Source organism: Rana temporaria, chromosome 9 (genome assembly GCF_905171775.1).
Source record: "Rana temporaria chromosome 9, aRanTem1.1, whole genome shotgun sequence".
NCBI classification, from domain to species: Eukaryota; Metazoa; Chordata; class Amphibia; order Anura; family Ranidae; genus Rana; species Rana temporaria.
Window position 1 is genome coordinate 48,600,659 of NC_053497.1, and position 27,815 is coordinate 48,628,473.

The following is a 27,815-nucleotide window of genomic DNA, read 5'->3' on the forward strand; positions in this document are numbered from 1 at the left end:
CTGAGGTGATCGCCTCATTTTCCCCCATTGGAAGCATGCCCTTGATCATTGTGCTTAAAAATGTATTCTAAGAGCTACATTAACACTCTGAAAGGTAACAGTGAGTCATTCATGATGGAGTAAATCTGTCTATTGAGATGGAGGTGGAGGAGGGACCCTTCAGTGCCCCTTTTGCCTCCCTATAAATCTGGCACTATACAGTATGTATGTGTATATATACACTGATCAACCATAACTTTTTGACCGCCCATCTAATATTGTGTAGGTCTCCCTTTTGCTGCCGAAACGGCCCGGACCTGTTGAGGCATGGACACCACTAGACCTCTGAAGGTATGCTGAGGTCTCTGGCACAAAGATGTCAGTAGCAGATCCTTTAAGTCCTGTAAGTTGTGAGATGGGGCCTCCATGGATTGGACTGACTTGTTTTTTGTTGTTGTGTTCCTCAAGCCATTCTTGAATCTTTTTTGCAGTGTGGCAGGGCACATTATCCTGGTGAAAGGGGTCACTGCTTTTAGGAAATACAGTTTACATAACGGGGTTTACATGGTCAGCAACAACATTTACTGTAGGTAGGTGATGCATGTCAAGTAACCTTCACATGAATGGCAGAACCCAAAGTTTCTTAGCAGTACAGTGCCCAGTGTGCCCACCCAAAGCATCACACTGCCTTGTCAGCTTGCCTTCTTCCTATACTGCATGCTGGTGCCATCTCGTACCCAGGTAAACGACACACACCGACCATCCATATGATGTAAAAGAAAACACAATTCACCAGACCAGGCCACCGTCTTCTATTGCTCCATTGTCCAGTTCTGATGCTCACATGCCCATTGTAGGCACTTTTGGCTGTGTACATGGGTCAGCGTGCGCACCCTGACCAGTCTGCTGCTACGCAGCCCCATACACAACAAACTGCAATGCTCATTTTTTTTTTTGCTTTTAACACATCAGCTTCAGGGACAACAGGTTTACTTTAGATGCCATCGTAACAAGATAATCAATGTTATTTAGATGTTAGTGGTCATAATGATACTATATGCTTGATTGTTGTATATGTTATCGTCAATGTGTGAGAAAAATAAATAAAATTTTATCTATATATATATATATATATATATATATATATATCTACAGGTGAATCTCAAAAAAATAGGATATTATCAAAAAGTTAATTTGTTTCAGTAATTCAATTCAAAAAGTTAAACTCCTATATTATTTAGATTCATTACACACACAGTGATATTTTTGAAGCATTTCTTTCTTTTAATTTTGATGATTATGGCTTACAGAAGCCCAAGATTCATTATCTCAGAAAATTTGAATATTACATTAGACCAATTAAAAATAAATTAGTAATAGATAAATGTTGGCTTATTGAAAAGTATATCCATGTAAAGTACAGAATGCACTCAATACTTGGTCGGGGCTCCTTTTGCATTAATTACTGCATCAATGCGTGGCATGGAGGGGATCAGCCTTTGGCCCTGCTGAGGTGTTATGGAAACCCAGGTTGCTTTGATAGCAGCATTCAGCTCATCTTAATTGTTGGGTCTGGTGTCTCTCATCTTCCTGTTGACAATACCCCACAGATTCAGGCGAGTTTTCTGGCCAATCAAGCACAGTGATACCATGATCATTAAAGTGGAGTCCACTCAAAAATGTAACTTCCACTTTTTGGAATCCTCCCCCCTCAGGTGTCACATTTGGCAACTTTCAGGGGGGGGGGGGGGGGAGAGCAGATACCTGTAGAATACAGGAATTTTCTCCCACTTCCTGGCATAGATCACTGCGGTGATTGCGGTGACCTACGCCACTTCCAGCGCCTTCTCTGTTTTACCCCCTGATACACACAGGTCCCAGAAGACAGCAGGGACCAGTGAGGACGCACAGCGCGACCCGTGCATGCGCAGTAGGGAACCATAAAGTGAAGCCGCACGACTTTACTTCCTGATTTTTATTACCGAGGATGGCGGCGGCAGCAGTCGAGAGCTGACGAACAGATCGGCTTTGGCTGCCGACATCGCGGGTGCGCTGGACAGGTAAATGTCCTAATATTAAAAGTCAGCAGCTGCAGTATTTGTAGCTGCTGGCTTTTAATATTATTTTTTCGGCTATAAACCAGGTATTGGTACTTTTGGCAGTGTGGGCAGGTGTCAAGTCCTGCTGGAAAATGAAATCTGCATCTCCATAAAGCTGGTCAGAAGAGGGAAGCATGAAGTGTTCTAGAATTTCCTGGTAGAGGGCTGCGCTCATATCAGACTTGATAAAAATCAGTGGACCAACACCAGCAGATGACATGACTCCCAAAACATCACTGACTGTGGAAACTTCACACTGAACCTCATGCAACTTGGATTCTGTCGCTCTCCACTTTTCCTCCCAGACTCTGAGACCTTCATCTCCAAATGAAATGCAACATTTTCTACAATCTGTTAGGATCTTACATCATATTCTAATTTTCAGAGATACAGAATTTTGGGTTTTTAAGCCATAATCATCAATAATAAAAAAAAAAAGAAAGAAATGCTTAAACTATATCACTCTGTATGTAAAGACTCTCTATAAAATATATGAAGTTAACTTTTTGAATTGAATTACTAAAATAAATGAACATTTTGATGATATAAATTTCTTTTGCGATGCACCTGTGCGTGATTATATATATATATATACTGTATTTATTGGCGTATAACACTCACTTTTTTAGCCTGAAAATAGAGGGTAAAGTGTTCCTGCGTGTTATAAGCAGGGGGCTGTGGAACGGTTTTCTCCTGAAACTTCACTCTTAAAGTTAGGGTGCGTGTTATACGCTGATAAATACGGTATATATATATATACATATACATACACACACACACACACACACACACACACATATATATATATATATATATATATATATATATATATGTATGTGTGTGTGTGTGTGTGTGTGTATGTGTGTGTGTGTATATATATATATATATATATATATATATATATATATATATATATAATCACGCACAGGTGCATCGCAAAATAAATTACATTTCTAGACTAATATATATATATATATATATATATATATATATATATATATATATATATATATATATATATATATATATATATATATATAGATTGGTCTAGAGTTATTTTTTGTAAAAATAAAGAAGCTTTGAAATGTATTGTAGAGTTACAGATAAAAGTTATTGAACAGAACAGTATAGTTTTCCAAGGCAGGGAAGACCTATTGTACAAAACGTAATATCTAACCATCTGTATGCTAATAACATTAGTCTTCATTACTGCACTATTGAACAAGTATGGAGTGTTTTAGAAACCTGAACAAAGTAATAAATTATTAATTAGTATTATTGTCATTTGTCAAGAGATTTAATTGGCGACTGATCACAGTGGATGGGAAATTTATTCAGTACATAATTAGAATGTCTTCTCTAGAAACCTGGTGTCACCTAGTGGCCTGAGATTTACATTACACCTTCCAAAGAAATGCGAGTCCTACAATTAGACCTTACTGGCTCTTGAATGAAAATAAAAAAAATATAAGGAACTGGTGCTTTGTCATCTATCTTATATTTCCTCCAGATCTATGTGTGATTTATTTGAGCTTTTCTGTAGATCTCAGCAGTTTATGTTTGTCTGATCTGTTATTCCATTCTTCTTGCGCTGGACGTGGATGGAAGATGGCCATAAAGTACTGTAAAGAAAAAGAAAGGAGGGCGCACCGACCTTGTGCATTACCACTTAAAATTTAATATTAAAACAGAATAAAAGCAATGGTCCGACTTACAAAGGCAATCATAAGTAAGCGCTTTTCAGACAGCTGGACTGGACCTCACGGCACCTGCCAGTAAAACTTCATGCATCTGAATGGCTGACGCGTTTCTGGGGCGTACCCCCTTCTTTAAAGCCTAGATGGTTCTTCTTTACATTCAATATACAGCCGCCCCTCTTGTCCCAATCAATGATTTCCCATTGATGCATGCTGGCTTAAACACTCCTAGCAGCAGCTTTTGAGCCTTTCTTGTTTTTCTGCTTTTTTGCCTTTTTTGGAACGATTTTCCAGCAGAAAAAGAACCCAAAAACAGACAGCCCCTAAAGGCTGCTAACCACAGTGGTTTCCAGAATATTTTTCTTAGCGGGCGGTCTTAACAACCAGTGTATAGCTGGTTGTTATGGAGCTAACTGGCAAGCCGGCTGCCGCGTCCTTAACAACAGATGACTCATCAGTTGTTAGGGTTCCCTGCTGACAGCTGAATGTAAACAAAACAATTTCCGGCAATAAAAACTGAGAAAAAAAACAACATGGGGTCCCCTCCCAGTCCCTTTGAGTCTGATATAGATCTTAAGGGGAACCCCACACCATTTTTTTCTTTAAATGGGCTGGGGTCCCGCACAAAATTCATACCAGACCCTTATCTGAGCATACAGACTACATGCCCTCAACATGGAAGGTTGCTTTGTCCCCATATTGATGAGGATAAGGGTCCCTTTCCCACAACCCTGGTCTCTGGGTGGGGTGCTTATCAGAACCTGGATCCCCGCCCCCCTTATGTTAATGAGTATAGGGTAGCATTATTTAAAGACAGGAGACAGTTTTTTATAAAAAAAAAAAAAGATTCCCAGTCCCATGGAGTATATCCAACATCAAGTACGATGAACGCTGGCTGCCGACCTGTACGCCAAAAAAAAAGAGGTCCACACATGACACTGGCTCCTGCCCAATGACAGCTCTGCCGCCTCTTGCTACTAAACGAACCAAGGGGCGGGGCTACCCAATTACATCCCTGGGTGATTTTGCCCCCTTGTCATCATTGACTGGTGCATGCTGGGCTGATGACATCACAAGTGGGCAGGGTCATCTGGATGTCTTTTTTTTTTTGGTCCTGGTTGGCGGCCAGCATTCATTGTGATTGATATTGGGTCTACACTAGGGGATTATTTTTTTTTAACCGCTTGCCGACTGCCTCACGCACTTATACGTCAGCAGAATGGCACGGGCAGGCAAATCCACGTATATATACATTTCTTTGAATCTGCTGCCTAGCGGGCGCGCCTAGCCGCAGTCTCTGTGACCCTGCCCCGCGGACTCAATCACGGTCACGGAATGGCAGAACGGGGGGATGCCTTTTGTAAACAAGGCATCTCCCTGTTATGCCTAGTGACACAACACTGATCATCTGCTCCCTCTCATCGGGAGCAGCGATCAGTGACATGTCACAGTAAGCCACGCCCCCTAACACCTAGAATCACTCCCTAGGACACACTTAACCCCTTCTTTGCCCCTACTGGTTAACCCCTTCCCTGCCAGTCACTTGTATACAGTAAACAGTGCATTTTTATAGCACTGATCGCTGTATGAATGTGAATGGTCCCAAAATAGCGTAAAAAGTGTCTGCTGTGTCCGCCATAATGTCGCAGTCATGATAAAAATAATGCCATAACTGGTAAAAAAATAATAAAATAAAAATGCCATAAAACAACCCCCTATTTTGTAGACGCTATAACTTTTGTGCAAACTAGGGTTGTCTACTAGTATCGGTATCGGGACAACCCTAGCGCAAACCAATAAATATACGCTTATTGCAATTTTTTTTTTTACCAACAATATGTAGAATTCGTATCGGCCTAAACTGAGAAAAAAATCTCTTTACAAAAAAAAAATGGGGATATATAGTATAGCAAAAAATTAAGCAAAAAAAAAATATATATATTTTTTTCAAAACGGTCTCTCTATTTTTGTTTACAGTGCAAAAAAATAAAACCGCAGAGGTGATCAAATACCCCCAAAAGAAAGCTCTATTTGTGGGAAAAAAGGGACGTCAATTTTTCTTTGGGAGGCACGTCGTACGACCGCACAATTGTCAGTTAAAGCGACGCAGTGCAGAATCGCAAAATGTGGCCTGGTCATTTGGCAGCCAAGTGGTCTGGGGCTGAAGTGGTTAAAAAAGGCTCCATTCATAAACCGGGTTATTATAAATCGCAGAAGGGAACCGCTGCGATTCTGCCTGTGATTCAGAATTGCGACAAAGCGCATGACTCATTTGCAATGTCATTATTTCATTATTTCAAGCTCATGCTGGCAAACTTTTATGCACGAAAAAGAAAAAAAAAAAGATTTGAGCCACACAGAGAGATACAAATAAATATTAGCTCCAGTTTGTGTGGAAGGATCTAGAGCTCTGATAACCTAAGCATTTTCTCTTTTAGTCTCTGGAAGTTACTCGACGCATGGTGCAGCTGATGGAAGAGGTGAGACCCTCCATAGCTGATAAATATGACTTGATGATGTCATGTTACTGCAGGAAAGATTATATATTTATTTATTTAGAGTCAACTATTGAGGCATCAATTTAAATCTATATTGTACATTCACATTAGTCCTTGCCCCCAAGGAGCTTACAAACCAAGGTCCTTAACTCACACATACACACATACTTGCATACACATACTCGCATACACATACACACATACACACATACTCACATACACATACTCTCATACACACATACTCGCATACACATACACACATACTCACATACACATACTCTCATACACACATACTCGCATACACACATACTCGCATACACACATACTCACATACACATACACACATACTCACATACACATACTCGCATACACATACACACACTCACATACACACATACTCGCATACACACATACTCGCATACACACATACTCACATACACACATACTCGCATACACATACACACATACTCACATACACATACTCGCATACACATACACACACACTCGCATACACATACTCACATACACATACTCGCATACACACATACTCGCATACACACATACTTGCATACACACTTACTCACATACACACTTACTCACATACACACATACTCGCATACACACATACTCGCATACTCACATACTCACATATACACATACTCGCATACACATACTCGCATACACATACTCGCATACACATACTCGCATACACATACTCACACACACATACTCACTTACACACATACTCACATACTCGCATACTCACATACACATACTCACATACACACATACTCACATACTCACACTCACATACCCAGGCAGGAGCCAATTAACCAATCAGAATGTTTTCGAGTGTAGAAGGAAACTAAAAAAAAGGAAACCCACACAGGCATCGGGAGAACATACAAACTCAATGCAGGTAATGTTGTGGTAGGGATTCGAACTCACAGCCCTAGTGCTGCCAAAAACTAGCAGGGCAATAAAAGTGTTAAAGGAGAAGTAAGGCTTAAGCTCTTTTGACTCTACTTTTCCTGTGGGTTACCTGTGAACGACTGACGTCACTAGGGACCATATTGAAAAAAAAAAGGCCTCACGTAGTGTAATACTGTAAAAATTCCATAGTAATTCTTTCCACAGTCACAAAACAAAGGCTGGCAGCCACAGTATGTGTGCCCCCATCCACTGTCTTTGCAGCTTAAGGGGGAGGGTTGGCGGGGCAGTAAAAATGCAGCTCAACTGCCTATTTTTACCATGCCCAAATGGCAAGCCCTTAGAATTTCAGAAGTGATAAGTGTAACATGGAGCTGGCTGTACACCTATACCACTCTGTAATCCAAGATCCTTTTCTAGGCTGCTTTTTTATTTTTTGTAGAATAGCTGGTAACTCTTTAAGTATCATGTTTTTGAATAAAATTATTTATACATTTTTTTATGGCTGTGTTTTCTGACAGAGTAAAGACGCTGGAATTCGGACTCTGGTGATGCTGGATGAACAAGGAGGTGAGGCTACTGTCCTCAGGATAACAGGGGGAGACTATTACAGAGCTCAACAACCCACGTCTATGAAATCCACGTATAACTCTCAGCCTACACTTGATGGTTCTCACTATCCCTTTAGTGTGATATGTGTTTCCAAAAGTGTGTGTGTGTATATATGTATATATGTATGTGTGTATATATATATATATATATATATATATATATATATATATATATATATTAGTGCTGTGCGTTAAACGCGATATTAACGGCGTTAACGCAAACCCATGTTAACGCCGTCAATTTTTCGGGGTGGACGTGCAGAGTGTGCAGCGGCGCGGCTTTCCTTCTCGCTGGATTCACAGGCAAGTTACTCACCTTGTCCCTGGATCCAGCGATGCCACCCCGCTGTGTGATCGAGCGGGTCCTCCTCGCTCGATTCACAGTGTCTGTGTGCCGCCGATCTCCGTTCCCTGCGACGTTACGACGCACGGGAGCGGAGAACGGCGCCAAATTCAAAAAAGTAAACAAACACAATACACACAGTATACTGTAATCTTATAGATTACAGTACTGTATGTAAAAAATACACACACCCCTTGTCCCTAGTGGTCTGCCCAGTGTCCTACATGTACTTTTATAAAATAAAAACTATTCTTTCTGCCTGAAAACTGTAGATTGTCCAAAAGTGTCCCTTTATGTCAAAAATGGTTTTAGATCAGCTAGAAAACAGCGATCAAAATTTATGACGAATTAATCGTGAGTTAACTATGACATTAATGCGATTAATCGCGATTAAAAATTGTAATCGTTTGACAGCACTAATATATATATATATATATATATATATATATATATATATATCATTTTATTATTGTTCTTATTACCCTGATCCCTGTCGCTCGTGCCTGAGCAGCAGCCAACCACCAGGCCCCTAGCTCCTGTTACATGGGGATGAGCATGTATAGCAGTGTGCAGGTATTTATTTAATCAAAATATTATAAATTGATTTAGCTGGCAGATTTACTTTGGATGTTTTGAAGGTCAGTATGCAGCTGAATGCAGTTCAGTATATTAAAGTGGAGGTCCACACAAAAAGTGAAAATCTGCTTTTCAGAACCCTCCCCCCCTCCGGTGTCACATTTGGCATCTTTCAGGTGGGAGGTGGGTGCAGATACCTGTACAATACAGGTATTTTCACCCACTTTCAGGAATAGACTCACGCCACTTCGCGTCACCCCCCCACTGTCTTCTGGGAAACACATTGGTCCCAGGAGACAGCTGGGACCAGTGAGGACGCGCTGCGCGACTCGTGCATGTGCAGTAGGGAACCCGGGCAGTGAAGCTGCAACGCTTTACATCCTGATTCCCTCACCGAGGATGGCGGCGGGGGCAGCCGAGAGATTTGCTCGGCTTCGGCTGCCGACATCGCGGGCACCCTGGACAGGTAAGTGTCCATTTATTAAAAGTCAGCAGCTGCAGTATTTGTAGCTGCTGGCTTTTAATATTTTTTTTTTTTGCGGGACCTCCGCTTTAAAAATATCATTTTGAAACTCGCCTTTCCTTTTAACAAGACATGAGTGCATAGCTGCCACCTTGTGGTGTGTGGACGGTACTGCTGTTTAAAATTCCACATTACTCCCTAGGTTTATTAGCAATAGATATAGTTTTGGTGTCTGTGCAGTGATGTACGATTTAGGTTGAATTTTTTCATGGGGTCTTCAATCACAGTCTAAAATCAGAAGTTATATGATTTGTGGTTTGTATGCCTAAGGAGTATATTACACATATAAAATGTGTAAGTTGGCTTTCATCTTCGTCAGCTGGGTGAAATTTGTGTTAGAAGCTACCCCGACCCCTGAACTTGTCTGTGTGTTATATACCTTACAGAGATGATGTGTCGGAATGATTTTTGGACTGTGTTGGGAAGGTTTTTATCCCTCACTGTGTAACTGGTAAAGGGAAATCTATATTTTGTCACCATCACATGCAGGGTTTTTTCATTTGAGCAGTGGTCAGACTTTAAAGAGTAACTCCACTGACATTCCCCTCTAGGTGATCTATGTACATTGCAGGAATATTAACAAACTTTGTTGCAGATTCCTATCTTTTGTTATTCTGCAGAAATAGCTGTTTGTTTCTCTGTCCATGGGCTGAGTAAATCTGAATGGGAGTGATTTTTAATTATCAATCAACTGTTGCACCTGCAGGGCTCTAAAGAGAAAGTAGTAGGGTCTGCATTCCTTTTAGACAAGATATTCCTTTGGGAGTATCTCACCAAAAATTTAGTTTTTGTTGCAGGGAATGCCAAAATGAAGGTTTCACCTAGGGTGTCAAAAATCCTTGCACCAGCCCTGAGTACCTTTTACAAAGAATTACAGAGCTGCAGATTTAAAATGAAAGGTAATTTTTAATATCATGCAAATACAATCTGACTCGTGTCGCAATTGTATACCACATATTATTTTTTTTTTTATTTGAATTTTTTTTCTCACAAATATGGAGTTACCCTTTGGTAATGCCAACTTTTTTTTCTAGAAATGACAACTCTACCTATAATTTGATTTGTTGATGGAGGGAGTTATTCAGATAATGGATCTGACTGCCATTGGTGGGGTCAGGGTTAACATTAGAATACGTTGAACTTTAAGGACTTTTTTTCAGTTCTATGTACTATGTTGCTATTGTAGCCCCACCTTACTCCTTTATATGGCACGGTAGTTACACAATGTTTCACACCTAGGGCAGCTCAAACTTTTTTTTTAATTGGCTTTCAAAGTAACAAATATTACATTTTGTCTGTTGCACGACAAAACATTTTTATTTCTATACATGGTGGAATCCTTCTATAATTTATACAAAATAATTTGAATCGAGTGCCAATTAAAGGGAACCGGTAGTATGCTGCTACAGAGGCTGCTATTGCTGAGCCTCTTGTTCTAAAAAAAAAAAAAAAAATAGTTACCTGGCTGAGATGCTAATCTAATGGCTTCTTTAATTTTTTTATAATATGACCTGTAGCGTAAGCTTCAATAAAACTTTTAATCGGCATGCTTATTTCCGGGCAGTGAGTCAAAGTATTAAAGCCAGGGACAGCCAGGAAAATAATATTCTAGAGGGAAGTCAGCAATGAAAACCCTGTATTTCTATCTATCTATCTATCTATCTATCTATCTATCTATCTATCTATCTATCTATCTATCTATCTATCTTTATCTATCCCATCTATCTAGCTATCTATCTATCCAATACATTATATAATTGTCTTGTTCAATTTTCCTTTAGATTTACCAAAACCATATAATATGAGGTCAAACCTAAACACTTTTAATGTATGCAATCAGGCAGGCCCTTGTACTACATAGTTGAAGGTAAATCTAAAGAATATTGAATAAGAAAATTGTATAATGTATGGCCAGCTTAATTATCTACCCATTTATCTATCTAGCTATCTATCCATCGATTATTTAAAGTGCAAGTTCAACGTTTCACAAAAGGTGAAAAGATGAACTAACACCCTACAGTTCCCAACCATCCCGTCCCCCACTGTACTTACTTTGTGGATGATTAGTTTTTACTGCCCACACTGTGGTTTAGCAATTTGAAGGCTACAATCTGCTTCCCCTTCTTTTCTTAGGGACACCGGGACAGATCAGAGAGATTCTAATTGGTCAAAGCGATCACATGTCACTGCTGGCGAATCAGAATCGATTTGATCTGTCCCATTGTCCCTGAGGAAAGAAGGGCCAGGAATCTATAGCTTTTAAATCCCTTGCCTGCTGCATCGGGTGCATGGAGGGCAGTGAGAGCTAATCACTGACAGAGGTTAGTGCGGTTGGGGGGAATGGGGTGGGGAGGGTGTAGCGTACTAGTTTACCTTTTCATTTTTGTGAAAAAGTGAACTTGCACGCTAATCATTCTCTGTTATTAATATTGTTAATTATCTATAATTTATTCAATCAATCATTCTATCTGCAATCAGTCAATCAATCATTTTATCTATCTACATATATATAATCAATCAATCACCATCAAGTCATCGATCTATCTCTAACTTTATCTCTATTGTTCTGTCCACCAGACTTGTATTCTGATTATATGTATCTGTGTTGTGAAAATAACATGTAAAGTTTGTAATTTACATAAGACAATCATATGTGGAGTGCAGGCTCCATCTAGTGTTCTTTTTTGGCATTGCTTCAGTTCTGTTTATTTAATTACTGTGTGTAGTTAAAGGGGTTGTAAAGACAAAAATATTTTCCTCTTAAATTAAAGTCTGACAGTAGCTGATAAAGTAAAAAGTAATGTTTTGCATTATAACTAGTTTGATACCTGTTGAAATCAAGCTGTTTTATTCACCTCCAGCACTCCTGAATCATTATTCTCATTGACTTCCTGGTTTGCGGTGCGCATTCATTCTTGCTACATCACGGCCTAATGGGAACTACAGTTCCCATTAGGCTTAGCCTCCATGCCTGTGAGGGATAAGAGAGCATCTTCATGCAGGGCTGTAGTCATAGGGAGGGGGTGAGCACATTCTGCTTTCCACCATGCCAAACGGCTCAGATGCTGGTGGAATGCAAGAAGAGGAGAGACAGGAAATGGCATTTTCAAACCTGGATTACTGTATTTTGGAGGTCAAAAGGAAAAACGAGGTAAGTGATATTTAAATGCTCTAGCTTACAGCAATCAATTGATCTAATAAAAAAACGAACCATTAGTGTTCCTTTAAGGAAGTTGTTAGTAAGCAGGGAATTATGGGTAGGATCTTCACAGGAAGTGAACAACCACTATGCTCTGAGAAGATACTACAGGGAGCAGGACATGTCTTGCTCAATCTATCGCCATCACCCCTTAGAGAACTTAAACATTTCACCTAGCTTGTTCTAATAAATTGAGATCAAAGAAATATGGTATCTGAAGTTTATGGGATAAGAAGGTTTAGCTGAATGTCCTTGGAACAGAAAATCTATCATCTCTATCTCTATCATCAAGTTGTAAAGCACTGCCTAAACGGTTGGCGCTATATAAACTCCTGTATAATAATAATCTATCATCTATCCTCTATGATTTCAGAGCAGCTAGAGCTGGTTGATAAAGGTCTGGAGCAGATTAATGAGGACATGAGAGAAGCAGAGAAGAACCTCACTGATATGGGGAAATGCTGTGGACTGTGCTCGTGTTGTGATAGGTATGTGTTTGTTCACAACTTACCATGTCTAAATTGACTTGAGAGCATCACTAAGACTCATTAGCACATCTAAATTGACCACACATTATAACCTCAATGTAATTTCAATGTAAAAACGGCAACTCTTTATATGGAAAAACGATCACTGTGATCACTGTGAAGTCCCAGCAGCTTTATCATGTGCATGATTGCTATCAAATGTGCTACCAGAAGAAGACAAATTTGTCCCAGAAAATCTGTAGATTTTGTGTTCATACACACAATGTATAATTCACAAAGCGAATAAACAAGGATAAGGATCTATATTTTAGCCCTGTGTGGTTTTCAAATTTCATGTAGCTAAAAATAACTATCACTTGTTTTTAAATAAAGATTCTTGTCCTGGTGTGCTAGCTTTCTGAATGGAGCCTAAAAGAATCAGATGAATCTACACTCTGCAAAATGCCAACATGTGTTCCGTTTATGAAGGTATTAAATAGTCCCGGTCCCGGAGGGGTCATAGAAATAAATTTTGCATATAAAAAAAAGTTTAAGAGGTCACGGATGTTCTCTGTATGCCAAATACAAGGAACAAAACTATTTAAGAAATGTCAAAGCTTATGACACAACTTTAACCACTTCAGCTCTGGAAGATTTTTCCCCCCTTCATGACCAGGTCATCTTTTGCTATATATATAATCCTGCGCACAGCTGCCACCCTGTAACAACAAAACTGCTATGAGGTGGTTGGCAAGTGGCTAAAATAGTACAAAGCTCATGTTTTAAAATTGTCATTATGTAGAACTCCCCTCTAGTTGTGACATAGTTCCAATGGTTGGTGGTATAACTCCATTCCTATTAAAGCGCTCCAAGATACAGGTATAGGGGAACATACATACAGCAAACCCTCTACATGGTTGGAGGCAGGGGCTGACCAGGAGTGAGGAAGAAAAAAAAACTCAAATAGTACATACCCCTAATAGGGCCCCCCTGTACCCTCTGTATTGAACTGTGCTGTAATTGTGCTGTCTCCCCTATACATTGTAAAGCACTGCGTACACTGTTTGCGCTATATAAATCGCATATAATTATAATAATAATTTACACAGGTAGGCCTGTAAATATGTTTGTATTACCGGTATATACTATTTGTGGTTTTTCTTTTCTTCTTGACGTATATACTTATTGTTAAAATTTGTTTGTACACATATATTTCTGATCTGTTGTATTTTTTTAGTAATGTTGTGCTCCTTTTTAGATGTTTTAAGCCCCTGATTCCTCTTGAAGAAATGGCTATCGCTGCAAAACATGTAGAGGGTTTTCTGTATGTATGTTTCCCTATACCTGTATCTTGGAGCCCTGGAAACTACAGGCCAGTCAGCCTAACATCAATAGTAGGTAAATTATTGGAGGAGATAAGGGACTATATCCAAAATTGTACTGAAGAAAAAAAATATCATTAGTAGTAATCAGCATAGGTTTACAAAAGGTCGTTCCTGCCAGACCAATCTGCTAACATTCTACAAGGAAGTGAGCTGCTGCCATCTAGACAGGGGGAGGCCTGTGGATTTAGTGTACCTGAATTTTGCAAAAGCATTTGATACAGTCTCCCATAAAAGCCTAATTTACAAGCTGAGGTCTGTTGGCATGGACCATAAGGTTTGTTCTTGGGTAAAAAACGGGTTACAGGGGCGTGTCCAAAGGGTGGTGATAAATAACGTGTACTCAGACTGGTCTGGAGTGGTAAGTGAATTTATTCTTCAGTTTAGGCCAATATACGGTATATTCCTCTACATATTTTTGGTAAAAAAAAAAAAAAATCGCAATAGGCGTATAGTGATTGGTTTGTGCAAAAGTTATGGCGTCTACAAAATGGGGGATAGATTTATGGCATTTTTAATTATTATTATTATTATGCGATTTTTAGAGGGACTGCAACATTTTCGATCGGACACCTTTGACACTTTTTTGGGACCAGCGACATTTATACAGTGATCAGTGCTATAAATAGCCATTGGTCACTGTATAAATGTCGCTGGCAGGGAAGGGGTTAACACTAGGGGGAAATCAAGGGGTTAACTGTGCTCCCTAGGTGTGTTCTAACTGTCACCTGTCAGAATGGGGAATCACCTTGTTTACAAAGGCAGTTCCCCGTACTGTCTCTGTAATAGGTGATCGCGTGTCGCCATCGGACATCGGGAGGAAAGTTTAAGGGGTTAAAGAGGTTCCAGGGTAGAATATATATACTTACCTGTCACACCCTCATTCAAGAAATGCTCACTCAGCTGGCACTATCTTACACACTTTCAGGTGTGTTGGATGTCTGAGTCAGCTGCTGCGGTGCTGTGTGCTGCAGTGCTGCGGTACCACCACTTGACTGCTACAGAATAAACAACAATAAAATCTGACAAGTGTCATTGCAACTGATGGGGATGGGGGTGGTGGTGGGTGAGAACCACCTGTAATGCCCCGTACACACGATTGGTAATTCCGACAGCAAAAGTCCGATGTGAGCTTTTGTGTATGCTCCATCGGACTTTTGCTGTCGGAATTTCTGCCAAGAAAAGATTGAGAGCTGGTTCTCAAATTTTCCGACTGAAAAAATTCCTATCGGAAAATCCGATCGTCTGTAGCAATTCCGACGCATGCTCGGAATCATTGAACTTCTATTTCTTTGCTCATCGTAGTGTTGTACGTCAATGCGTTCTTGACGGTTAAAAGTTCCGAGAACTTTTGTGTGACTGTGTGTATGCAAGCCAAGCTTGGCGGGAATTCCGTCTGAAAAAAAACATCCAAGGTTTTTCTGACGGAAAATCCAATCGTGTGTACGTGGCATAAGGTGCAATTTTTCTTGTGATACTGGATAAAGGTATTAGTTCCCTTACTTTGGAGAGACTGCTTCACTTCTTGATGTGTTTTTGGAACATAGACAGCAACAAAATCCTGATGGAAGTCCCAACTCTATCAAAAACAAAAAAAGCTTTGCCTTAAATCCCACTTTAAAGCAGCTAAAGCCATAGTGGGTCCCTAGAGCATTTGTCATAATGTGCATTTATAACTGCATATTTGCATATAATGAACTTTGTTTGGACTCCTCAAGCAATGGCATGTCTGTACCCCCTTCATCGCTCCAGTGGCCTTGTTATCTTTTTCTGGTCTTCTTACAGACTGAAGTCCTCTTTCTTTGGCCATTGGGCTACCGCTGATTATTTAACTCCCACATTACCTATACACCTGACTTCCACTGTTGGCATTTTACAAATGCCAGGAGTATATGCTGCACTGCCAATGTGCCTCATTCAGTGTACAATATCAAAACATTACTAATAGGGAAGGGAAATACATTTATTAGGGAAGAATCATACAAGGTCTCCACTACCAAAAACTCTACCTATTAGCAATTTGTTTCAATATAATTCCACTTTTAATATACACTTTCTTACATAACTCATATTTTTTCCTTGGCCTTATCTTTAGAAAGGTTGATGGAAATGTGATATACAAAATAAATGACTAAATATAACTTGGACGCTTATTAAATATATATATATAGGCAGGCCGGGCAAAGAGAGCATTAATCAGAGAAGCAGCCAAGAGGCCCATGGTAACTCTGAAGCCATGTGGGGGGACACAGCAAACATGTGGAAGAAGGTGCTTTGGTCAAATGAGACCAAAATTTAACTTTTTGGCCTTAAAGCAAAACACTATGTGTGGCAGAAAGCTAACACTGCACATCACCCTGAACAAAAAAAAAAACAATGTAATAAAAATATTATTTGAATCCTGAACATGCTGTCATATTTTTTTTAAGTTACTTGCAGAGATCCGTAATCTAAATATATTCAGGGTTGTCTTTAGGGCAAAAGGGGCTGCTGCCCTGGGCCCTGTCATTGTAATGGGACCCAAAGCAGCTGCCTCATACTTGCCAACTATCCCAGTTTAAATTCCCTTGTTCCTTGAAATTGTAGTCGTTTGCTGTGTCCTGATATCTTAGTGTGAAGTGCTGCTACTAATGCTGCCCAGCTCTGCCCTATTGTGTACAGATGACTCACCTGCAGACCCTGTGTTTACATGCAAATAACCGTCATTCATTTGTAAATAACAGAAGAATTCATATGTAAATAGCTGAGGCCGGCTGCATTCATATATATATATCATGCCCCTCTGCAGTGAAGAGATGATGTGCTGTAACCTCTAGCAACCACACAGTGAGCAGTATTACTGCACAGTAATCTCTAGCAACCAATCAACAAGTAGAAATCATGTGCTGTAAGCTCTAGCAACTAATCAGTGAGCTGTAATGCATGGGGGGGGGGGCAAGAAATGTTTTGTCCAGGGTCTGATCAACAATAAAGACGGCCCTGAATGTATTACTTTACAAAATTAGCTTACAGTGTTGGGCCCTCTGTATGACTTTAGCTTGCTCTTATTGAAAAATGGACCCCAAAGGTTAAACATCTAGAGAATGAGAGGTTATTCAAAAATGCTTTGGAAAATCATAGATCTATACCAGGGCTCAAGTCCTTCGGGAACGCGTGGGAACACGTTCCCTTTGCAAGACTAGAGCTGTCGAGCCGCCCGAGCCAATCCTTCACTAAGCGGCAATGCCCAGCTCGAGTCACTGTCAGGGGCAAGCGAACCTTAGTAATCCTTTATGTTACTGGCCGCTTTATGAACTTGCTTCTTTCTAAATCCCGCGATAACTCACCTCCGCATTGTCTCCTGGGAAAAATGACAAACGCTCCCAGGAGACATTGCGGCATCAAGGAAGTGACAGAATACTCGCACACTACCCGATAAATCCATATACAGAAAGCGGCCAGTAACATAAAGGATTACGAAGATACAGTGGATCGAAAAAAAACATGCGGTTTAGTAATTATGCATATGAGCGTATCATTTATTTTTTGGTGGGGGAGTGGATCTTGGATGAGAGTTCCCACACTTTTTTCCCCAGGACTTGACCCCTGATCTATACCCAGACAAAAACAGATACAAATAAATATATAAATAAATTATATATATATATATATATATATATATATATATATATATATATATATATATATATATATATATATATATATATATATATTGTAAATAAAAACGGAGCAGACTCAATGGATCACTAGGTCTTTCTACCCTCATTCTTCTATGTTTCTATGTAGCTATGATGGCTCAGATTTACCTTGCTTGTAAGCCTCTTCTCCTTCCTCTTTACCATCACCTTCCTTTCTGATATAGTGTGGAGAATATTGGACAGCACATAAAATGTGTATATGAAAATAACGTTGCGCGCTTCCACCAATAATTTTCTTTCTTACAATGTCTAGCTTGCATTAGAGAATGACAGGTGGGCATGATGCTATGGGCACTGTTATTATCCAACTTTTTCCCCTTATAATTCAACTTTAAATCGCCTTTATCCTCTGCATATTTTTAAAGTGAAACTTCAGCCAAAACAAATTTTTAGTTTGAGGTAGAATAAGAAGAGACTTAGATTGTCCATTTTTTTTTTTTTTTTGTATTGCTGTGTCCCTATCAAGTTCCTGTTTTGGCTACTGGTAATTCTGGAAGGAATGACATACTACTGGAATTATCAAAGGTAGTCATGGTTCAAGTTCACAGTGGTATCACAGAAGTATAAGTTGAGCTTTACATTGATAACTTTTCCTTTTCTCCTCCATCCTTTTTCATTTTCTCTTCTTGTCTGTCCTGTTTTTGTTTCTTGTACCATCTTAGAATGGTGAACAGCTCTACGTACACAAAGGTGTGGGGTAAATCCAATGATGAAGTCATCTCCAGTCAGCCTTCTCATGTTGCTGATGAAAGAGAGCGCATGATGATGAGTGGTAGTTACATCCGAAGGTAAAAAAGTCCAAACAAAGCTGCTCAGGGAAACTCAGCTACTTTTAATAGGTTGAATGTCCTACATACTATATTAAGCCTCATCCTATGTTTCACCACCATCAAACACCTAATCAGTTACCTCTGTCGGGTCATAAGCTGGATTGCTCGACATTTTGGGGCCACTTGCTTAAAAAGTTTTTTACTTAGTTAAAAGAGGCCAAAAACCCAGTTAGTATACATAACTGTCATCACACCCATCAAGGCTTTGCCACCACCTACCACCCGACAGCATGCCGTGTCTTTATAAATGTTCTTTTCTCCACTGTTCCAGTCTCCTAATGCTGAACACTGATGGCTCTTTTCCACAGAATAACAAGGGATACTCGTGAAGATGAAATGGAAGAAAATTTAAATCAAGTTGGGAGCATTCTAGGCAATCTCCGTAGCATGGCTCTGGATGTTGGAAATGAGATTGACATCCAGAACAAGCAAGTGGAGAAAATCATGGAGAAGGTTAGTAAGAGAAGTTGGGGGGCACACAAAGGTAGATGCGATGAAGTTGTTATAATTACTGGACAAGTAGGCATTGATGACCACTTATGGTAAGATATTGCTGGAAATGGGTAAAGAGCATCAGGGTGTGGAAGACGGCAAAGAACACAGGTAGGAAAGAATCACAAGACTTCAAATCTCAAAACTGAAAATATTTGAATACAGAATAGTCTTTGTTACCTATACCAACCAACCAACCAGTTTTATCTTTTCACTTAAAGGGGTTGTAAAGGTAAATGTTTTTTCACCTTAATGCATTACATGCATTAAGGTGAAAAAACATCTGTGTATTAGAGCCCTCCCCGAGCCCTATTTTACTTACCTGACCATTCAAAAGTCCAGCGCCGTAAACGTGCAGGCTTCTGGGCCGTCTTCACGTCTCATTCATTCATTGGTTGATTGATTGAAAGCAGCGCAGCCATTGGCGCGCCGGGGGGTGGGGCTGAGTGATGCAGTGAGCGGCTGTATCACGGGAGCACGCCCGCAGGCACTCAACACCATGCTCGCCCGCTCGCATTAAGGTGTTGAGACCTTGCTGGGGGAGCCGAGACAGCCGCAGAGGGACCCCAGAAGACCAGGTTCTGTGGTTCTGTGCAAAATGAGCTGCACAGTGGAGGTAAGTATAACATGTTTGTTATTTAAAAAATACCTTTAGTGACCCTTTAAGTTCCTGAGACATAAACTATCAGTTCGGGAGACACAGTTTGCTAATGAAATATAAAGTAATCATTTGCATATGTCAACAAGCTAGTAAAACACTTGACATTAGTATTTGTTTTTCATGTTCTACTTCACAGTATCTTAGTGAAGGTTCTCTATGGTCTAACGGGCAATAGACTATGGTGGTGTAAAAAGAGCCAACTCACATATGATAGCATGTAGTTGCCATCATCCCATAGTACTACAAATGAATCGAAAATACCTCATAGAGTGGGATTGTATAGGCAACGAATAATAAAAATTTCAAAAATATATATGAAAAAATAACAATTTATTACCAAAATAGATACAGCATATACAAAAATATCTCGAGCATTATAGGAATATACATAATACAAAACAAAACATGGATGATGCAGATACTGTCCGGCATACGGTACCATCACCCTAAGGGAGGTAAAGGTGTAGCTGAAAAGCCGACGCGTTTCGAATGCTACGCATTCTTCATCATGGCATAAAACAAGTATTGCATCTAGGGTAAAGCAAAAAATATTAAATACATTCACATTAAATCATTGTATTCTCTCCATTGAAGTGCAAAAGCACATACACATCCTCCTCATCAAGTAAGGAAGAGGCATAGATAACAATGAAGAGGACTCACCTATTGCTTAAAAAGCTCCACGCCCAGGAGTGTGGGGCAGAGGGCCCCCGGGTATTCAGGGACGCCGATGTCTCCTATGGCAGGTTGCACCATAAAAACAAATCCCCATTTGAATATCACTCATAGAGTGGATAGAACCAATTGGTTCAATTTGGGTGGTGTTTTTGCAGTCCTATATAAAGGAGATATATCAAAAGCTTGTGTCAAAAATAACCCAGCGTTTGAGCATCAATTAACTGGTTGGGAATTATATTCCAAACCGTTCATGGAAAACTCACCACCAGTAGTTTGAAGTCTTTGTATCCAAAAAAGGGGGAGCCGGGTGCAGGTAAATCCTGACAAGATTTGGTTTGCCCAGATAGATTCCCCTTGGAGAGGAAAGACAGCTCCTTGTTCTCCTGCATGTGGAGAAGGAATGACACCACCCAACCCTCTTGGCCCTCCTTAAGTACCTACCTTGACTATATTCAGGTGCTGTAGTCCTCCCCCTCATCACCCATCGATTGAGGCTTGTTATTTTTAAGAAGCCATGTGTGGCTCCTTGTTGTTTTCAAACAGACCGCCGCTATTGCAAGGCGCATTGTAGCGCCGTCATTGATTGTATACGGATCCGCGTCATTTCCGGGACCGGAAGTATCGCCGCGGCCATTTTGGTAATGGGACTCGATTGACAATCGATTCTCCGCTGTGAACTGCCATTCGATTGTCACTCGAATGCCACTCCAATGGGAATCAACCGTCAATCGACTCACCTTCGTAAATTGCCATTCGATCGCCATTCGATTGCCACTCGATTCGCCCCCGTAGCCATTTTATTGGTTGGTTGAATCAGGGATGTCTGAAAACCTCTCAGCCGGATCCGGAAATTCCCCGGCGGCCATTTTAAACAAGGGCATAGACCTGAACTGGACGTCTGGTGTATATCTTAATAGAAAGTAGCAACCTGATTGAAAAGGTGCAACCATAAGGGGTGATAGTAGGAGGATAGAAACGTTCAAAAAAGACCTTGATCACAGTTTGAAACAATCATCACAAGGGCAAAGTCAAGCCCAGGTTTGTGTACGTTATGGTAAGGCACTGTTCTCCTGTAGTTCTTGAATGAACCACTGGGAGACCTTTGGGAGAAAAAAGCCACAGCTGCCTTCTATATCTACCCAAGGGGATATGACTATCCCCCTTAAGGTAAATTTTATGACATTTGGGTACAAAGCCCAAAGTCTCCCCTGGCAGCTGATGAGTCAAACAAATTGGGGAAAAATGGAAAACAACCTGCAGAGTAGCCACAGAGACATCGATGTCCCATCGACCGGGGTGGTTGGCCCGTGTCGCACACCTCCGAACTGTAGAACCAAGAGAGCAAATTTAGGTTAAATGAAAAACACAAATATCAATATCCAAATTGTGACAAAGAATCCCTTCAAATCAGTCCGCATGAATACGGTGGAAGGGAAACATCGAGTCAAACAACATATCAATTATAATTACAAAAAAATGCATACAATAATAAGAATAAGCGAAAAACAAAAAACCCTCCATATTTCTAAGTGTCATATATGTGCTGGGCCCTAACCTGAAAATGTCTACTACGTTCACAGTAAAGGGGAAAGGGGGAAGGTTTGGAAATTTGTGGGAAGAGTCAACCAGGGATTCAAAAATGGGGACGAAATTCTTCATCCCCGATTGAGATCCTAGTCTGTTTTACCAGAAGAAAAACCCTCCAAAAAAGGCCTAAAACTCTCACTTTCGTTGAGGCCGGGAGGTGTAGTAGCCTTTAGATATCTAATCCAACGCATTTCGCGCTGCAGTAGGGTTTTGTTCCAATCACCCCCCCGTAGGGGAATGTGAATACGGTCCAACACAGTGAAATTAAGGTCAGGCATATGATAGCCATGATGCTTGGCTATGTGTCGACCCAATGGGAGATAGAGATTACAAATGCGCATAGAGTGCATATGTTTCTCTATTCGCTTGTGTAGTTCTTGTTTGGTTTTACCCACATAGAAAGAACCACACTGACACTGCATGAGGTATACCACTCCCCGTGTTTTGCAATTCGCAAAATGTTTCAGGGAGAAGGTATCCCCATTTGGCAGTGTCAGTGTGGTTCTCCTCCCTATAACGGGGCATTGGGCACATGTCCCGCAGGGGTAGGTGCCAAATGTTTTGCAAGGATCCTTTTTGTTTGTACCCTTGTACTCACTTTTGACCAAAAGTGTACCCAAGGAAGGTGCTTTCTTAAAAGTTATTTGTGGCTGGTTTGTAATTAGATTTTTTAAAATAGGGTCTTCTGTCAGGATAGGCCAGAACTTGGAGATCGTCTTTCGGATTTTTTGATGTTCATTGGAGAAATTTATGATAACCCTAGTGTTGGATTCTTCCTTCTTACTGGTATTCTTGGGTTTGAAAATGAGAGATCGTCTATTCGTATCTCTCACTCTGTTGAAAGCCTTCTTTAGGCTGGTTTTTGTGTAGCCTCTTATCAAGAGGCGTTCAGTTAACAGATCGCTTTCCCTTTGAAAGTCAAAATCCGTGGAACAATTCCTCCTAAGCCGAAGGAACTGACTATATGGAATAGATTTCTTCAACACTTCCGGATGAAAACTCTCCGCATGAAGCAGAGTGTTTCCCGCCGTTTCCTTTCTGAATAAGGATGTGCCAAGTGCACCATCCAATTCTTTAAAGATACGTATGTCCAAAAAGCTGACCTCCTTGTCGTTGTATGACATGGTAAAGAAAAGATTGAAGCTGTTGATGTTCATCAGCCTCAACATCTCTTGAAGTTCGTTCTCCAGACCGTCCCAAACAATAAAAATGTCGTCTATGTAGCGCTGCCAAACAAGGATGTTAGCAGCGCACATAGACGCATTTTCACCCAACAAAAATTCCCGCTCCCACTCCCCCAGGTACAGGTTTCTAGTACAGCCCTCTAATTTTTTGATATAGGTTTCTTTTTTTGATCCTTGTAAACTCTTTCCATGTCCTCAGGAGGTACCACCTCCAGGGGAGAAGGATTTAGGATCTAAAGAGATTTGCTGTTAACCCCAATCTGGGTTTAACATAGTGTTTTTTCATTATATTTGTTTTGGTCTTTCCTTTGGGGTTGTCTATGCCTGTTCACACTATGGGGGATCTTCAAGGGGGACAATGGGAGGAACTTATGACTCAAATTGAGCGTAATTACCAGGGAAAGGAACAATTAGATTCAGACTTGCTCTCCCTTTTCTTTAATCTCACCAAACTATTGGAGAAAAAATCAGCCTTACATTGGCATATCCAATCTATGGAGAGATACATAAATGAACATATCAACCCGATTGGATTAAGAATACAAATTTTTCCAATACTTGAGAATATCAGTAAAGAATTAAAAGTTAATTGGGAGAGCAGCCTGAACGAATGTTCCAAAAATTTAATGCAATTGCTGCAAAAGGAATACAGATTGCAACTACAGGTTCTTGATAAAGAAATTGAATTAATATACACGCGCCTTACACCTTTAAAAACTATGGATGAGTATACAGGACAGGAAAATAAGCTTAAAGAACATTTAGAAAATTTCAGTAAACAGATTCTTATTAAAAAAGAAAAGAAATACTGGAGAGATAAGAATGCCTTCTGTGAAGGAAGGGCATACAAATGGAATAAAGATAAAAATAAAAAATTTAGCAACAAAAATTCCAAAAAACCTAATGTTCAACCAAATGACTATCTGTCTGATGTACCTTCTAATTCTTCCTCATCAGCCTCCTCACATACCAGTCGGACATCGGCCAAGAGAAAGGGCCCCTTCTCTAAACATGGGACAGAAGGAGAAGTCCAACAAACTACCAAAAAACCCATCACGGATTCCCAGGTGTCCTTTTCACAAAATGAAAGGGGAGCTAGCTTGACAAGGAGAGCCTCGGGTGGAAACTCCAGGGGGTCTCCTTCAAATAGAGGTAAACTTTTCTCCCGTAAAGATACGGGGGCAATTTCAAAGACTTCGCGCACCCCCCTAGATAATTTTTTGGAGAAGAAGGGGGTGTCCTCAACGCCCCCACTCTTTCAAACACAGATGACCATGGATCTGGCGGTGGAGATACCGCCAGAGGAGAATATAATAATATCATAAACCTGTCCTCACATACTTTAACAACAGTAGAGCAGGAAGTTTTATGTTTGGGACTCTCCTTCTGCCCCACCAATAACACCGATTCATTTGAGACGATTAAAGATATCAACCTATTTGCACGGAGACTCTTTTATAAAGGTCTCTACTACAAACACAAAAAACAAGAAGAGGAAGTGGCCCCAAACCTCAAAGCGGCTGATTTCAGAGCCCTAAGAGACTTAAATCTCCTCTTACAGGAGAATGCCTCACTTGGTGACGCATGGGAAGAAGATCCAAATGAGGAAGCTGATGAGGAAATTGATGAAGGCAATTTTTTCAGAATCAGGAAATTCAAAAGGAAATCTAACAAATTTCCTGTCCTGAGTTTGAATCCAGCAATTTCTTTATTTGTGAAACAAGTTTCCAAAGAATTGGAAACCTTAAAAAAGGACACGAACCATAGAAATCTGACCATTGAGCAACAACATGCACTTAAAACCCTAAAAAATAGCCCAAATCTGATCATTAAAGCATCAGATAAAGGCGGTAATGTAGTTCTGATGAACAACATAGACTACGAGAAAATGTGCCTAAAAATATTAAACAATAAACAATGCTATAGGAAAATCACAGCAGCTACTGTGGACAGGTTCAATGGGGAATTTTATGAGCTCGTTGATAGTTTTTACAACAATGGCAGCATCATCCAAGATGTCTGGAACTTTATTAGAACACAGCACCCACGACAACCGACCATGTATTCTCTACCAAAGGTGCACAAAAACTTGCAAGATCCGCCGGGACGTCCAATCATATCTGGCAATGGATCAATTTCGGAAGGTGTTAGTCAAGTAATTGACCAATACCTCCGACCCCATGTACTTGATCTACCATCCTATACTAGGGATACAATCCATCTTCTTCAGATGCTGGAGGATTTAACTATACCTCCAGACGCTATCCTAGTAACTATAGATGTTGAATCACTTTACAATAGTATTCCGCACCAACTGGGCTTAGAAGCCATCGAGCGGGTACTCAAACAAAGACCAACCACAGATTGGAAGTTTAATCATTTCATTTTGACTATGCTGGATTTCATCCTCCAGCACAACACTTTTCTTTTCCAAGGCTCCCACTACCTCCAGGTACAGGGTGTTGCTATGGGGACGTGCTGTGCACCCTCATATGCAAACCTGTACCTGGGGGAGTGGGAGCGGGAATTTTTGTTGGGTGAAAATGCGTCTATGTGCGCTGCTAACATCCTTGTTTGGCAGCGCTACATAGACGACATTTTTATTGTTTGGGACGGTCTGGAGAACGAACTTCAAGAGATGTTGAGGCTGATGAACATCAACAGCTTCAATCTTTTCTTTACCATGTCATACAACGACAAGGAGGTCAGCTTTTTGGACATACGTATCTTTAAAGAATTGGATGGTGCACTTGGCACATCCTTATTCAGAAAGGAAACGGCGGGAAACACTCTGCTTCATGCGGAGAGTTTTCATCCGGAAGTGTTGAAGAAATCTATTCCATATAGTCAGTTCCTTCGGCTTAGGAGGAATTGTTCCACGGATTTTGACTTTCAAAGGGAAAGCGATCTGTTAACTGAACGCCTCTTGATAAGAGGCTACACAAAAACCAGCCTAAAGAAGGCTTTCAACAGAGTGAGAGATACGAATAGACGATCTCTCATTTTCAAACCCAAGAATACCAGTAAGAAGGAAGAATCCAACACTAGGGTTATCATAAATTTCTCCAATGAACATCAAAAAATCCGAAAGACGATCTCCAAGTTCTGGCCTATCCTGACAGAAGACCCTATTTTAAAAAATCTAATTACAAACCAGCCACAAATAACTTTTAAGAAAGCACCTTCCTTGGGTACACTTTTGGTCAAAAGTGAGTACAAGGGTACAAACAAAAAGGATCCTTGCAAAACATTTGGCACCTACCCCTGCGGGACATGTGCCCAATGCCCCGTTATAGGGAGGAGAACCACACTGACACTGCCAAATGGGGATACCTTCTCCCTGAAACATTTTGCGAATTGCAAAACACGGGGAGTGGTATACCTCATGCAGTGTCAGTGTGGTTCTTTCTATGTGGGTAAAACCAAACAAGAACTACACAAGCGAATAGAGAAACATATGCACTCTATGCGCATTTGTAATCTCTATCTCCCATTGGGTCGACACATAGCCAAGCATCATGGCTATCATATGCCTGACCTTAATTTCACTGTGTTGGACCGTATTCACATTCCCCTACGGGGGGGTGATTGGAACAAAACCCTACTGCAGCGCGAAATGCGTTGGATTAGATATCTAAAGGCTACTACACCTCCCGGCCTCAACGAAAGTGAGAGTTTTAGGCCTTTTTTGGAGGGTTTTTCTTCTGGTAAAACAGACTAGGATCTCAATCGGGGATGAAGAATTTCGTCCCCATTTTTGAATCCCTGGTTGACTCTTCCCACAAATTTCCAAACCTTCCCCCTTTCCCCTTTACTGTGAACGTAGTAGACATTTTCAGGTTAGGGCCCAGCACATATATGACACTTAGAAATATGGAGGGTTTTTTGTTTTTCGCTTATTCTTATTATTGTATGCATTTTTTTGTAATTATAATTGATATGTTGTTTGACTCGATGTTTCCCTTCCACCGTATTCATGCGGACTGATTTGAAGGGATTCTTTGTCACAATTTGGATATTGATATTTGTGTTTTTCATTTAACCTAAATTTGCTCTCTTGGTTCTACAGTTCGGAGGTGTGCGACACGGGCCAACCACCCCGGTCGATGGGACATCGATGTCTCTGTGGCTACTCTGCAGGTTGTTTTCCATTTTTCCCCAATTTGTTTGACTCATCAGCTGCCAGGGGAGACTTTGGGCTTTGTACCCAAATGTCATAAAATTTACCTTAAGGGGGATAGTCATATCCCCTTGGGTAGATATAGAAGGCAGCTGTGGCTTTTTTCTCCCAAAGGTCTCCCAGTGGTTCATTCAAGAACTACAGGAGAACAGTGCCTTACCATAACGTACACAAACCTGGGCTTGACTTTGCCCTTGTGAT

General features: G+C 40.5%; 1 protein-coding gene across 3 annotated transcripts in view; it reads left to right on the forward strand.

Annotated features, from left to right (window-relative positions):
- LOC120913453 (synaptosomal-associated protein 25-like) overlaps window positions 1–27,815 on the forward strand; it is a 42,083-nt gene that overhangs the window by 9,480 nt on the left and 4,788 nt on the right. For 2 of the 3 annotated variants that reach the window (XM_040323383.1, XM_040323384.1), the window contains 5 exons: window positions 6,214–6,255; window positions 7,725–7,773; window positions 12,829–12,943; window positions 18,665–18,790; window positions 19,141–19,285. In XM_040323383.1, the coding sequence (XP_040179317.1) occupies window positions 6,214–6,255; window positions 7,725–7,773; window positions 12,829–12,943; window positions 18,665–18,790; window positions 19,141–19,285 (477 nt within the window). The remainder of the gene's footprint in view (window positions 1–6,213; window positions 6,256–7,724; window positions 7,774–12,828; window positions 12,944–18,664; window positions 18,791–19,140; window positions 19,286–27,815) is intronic. The other variant, XM_040323385.1, reaches the window with a different exon arrangement.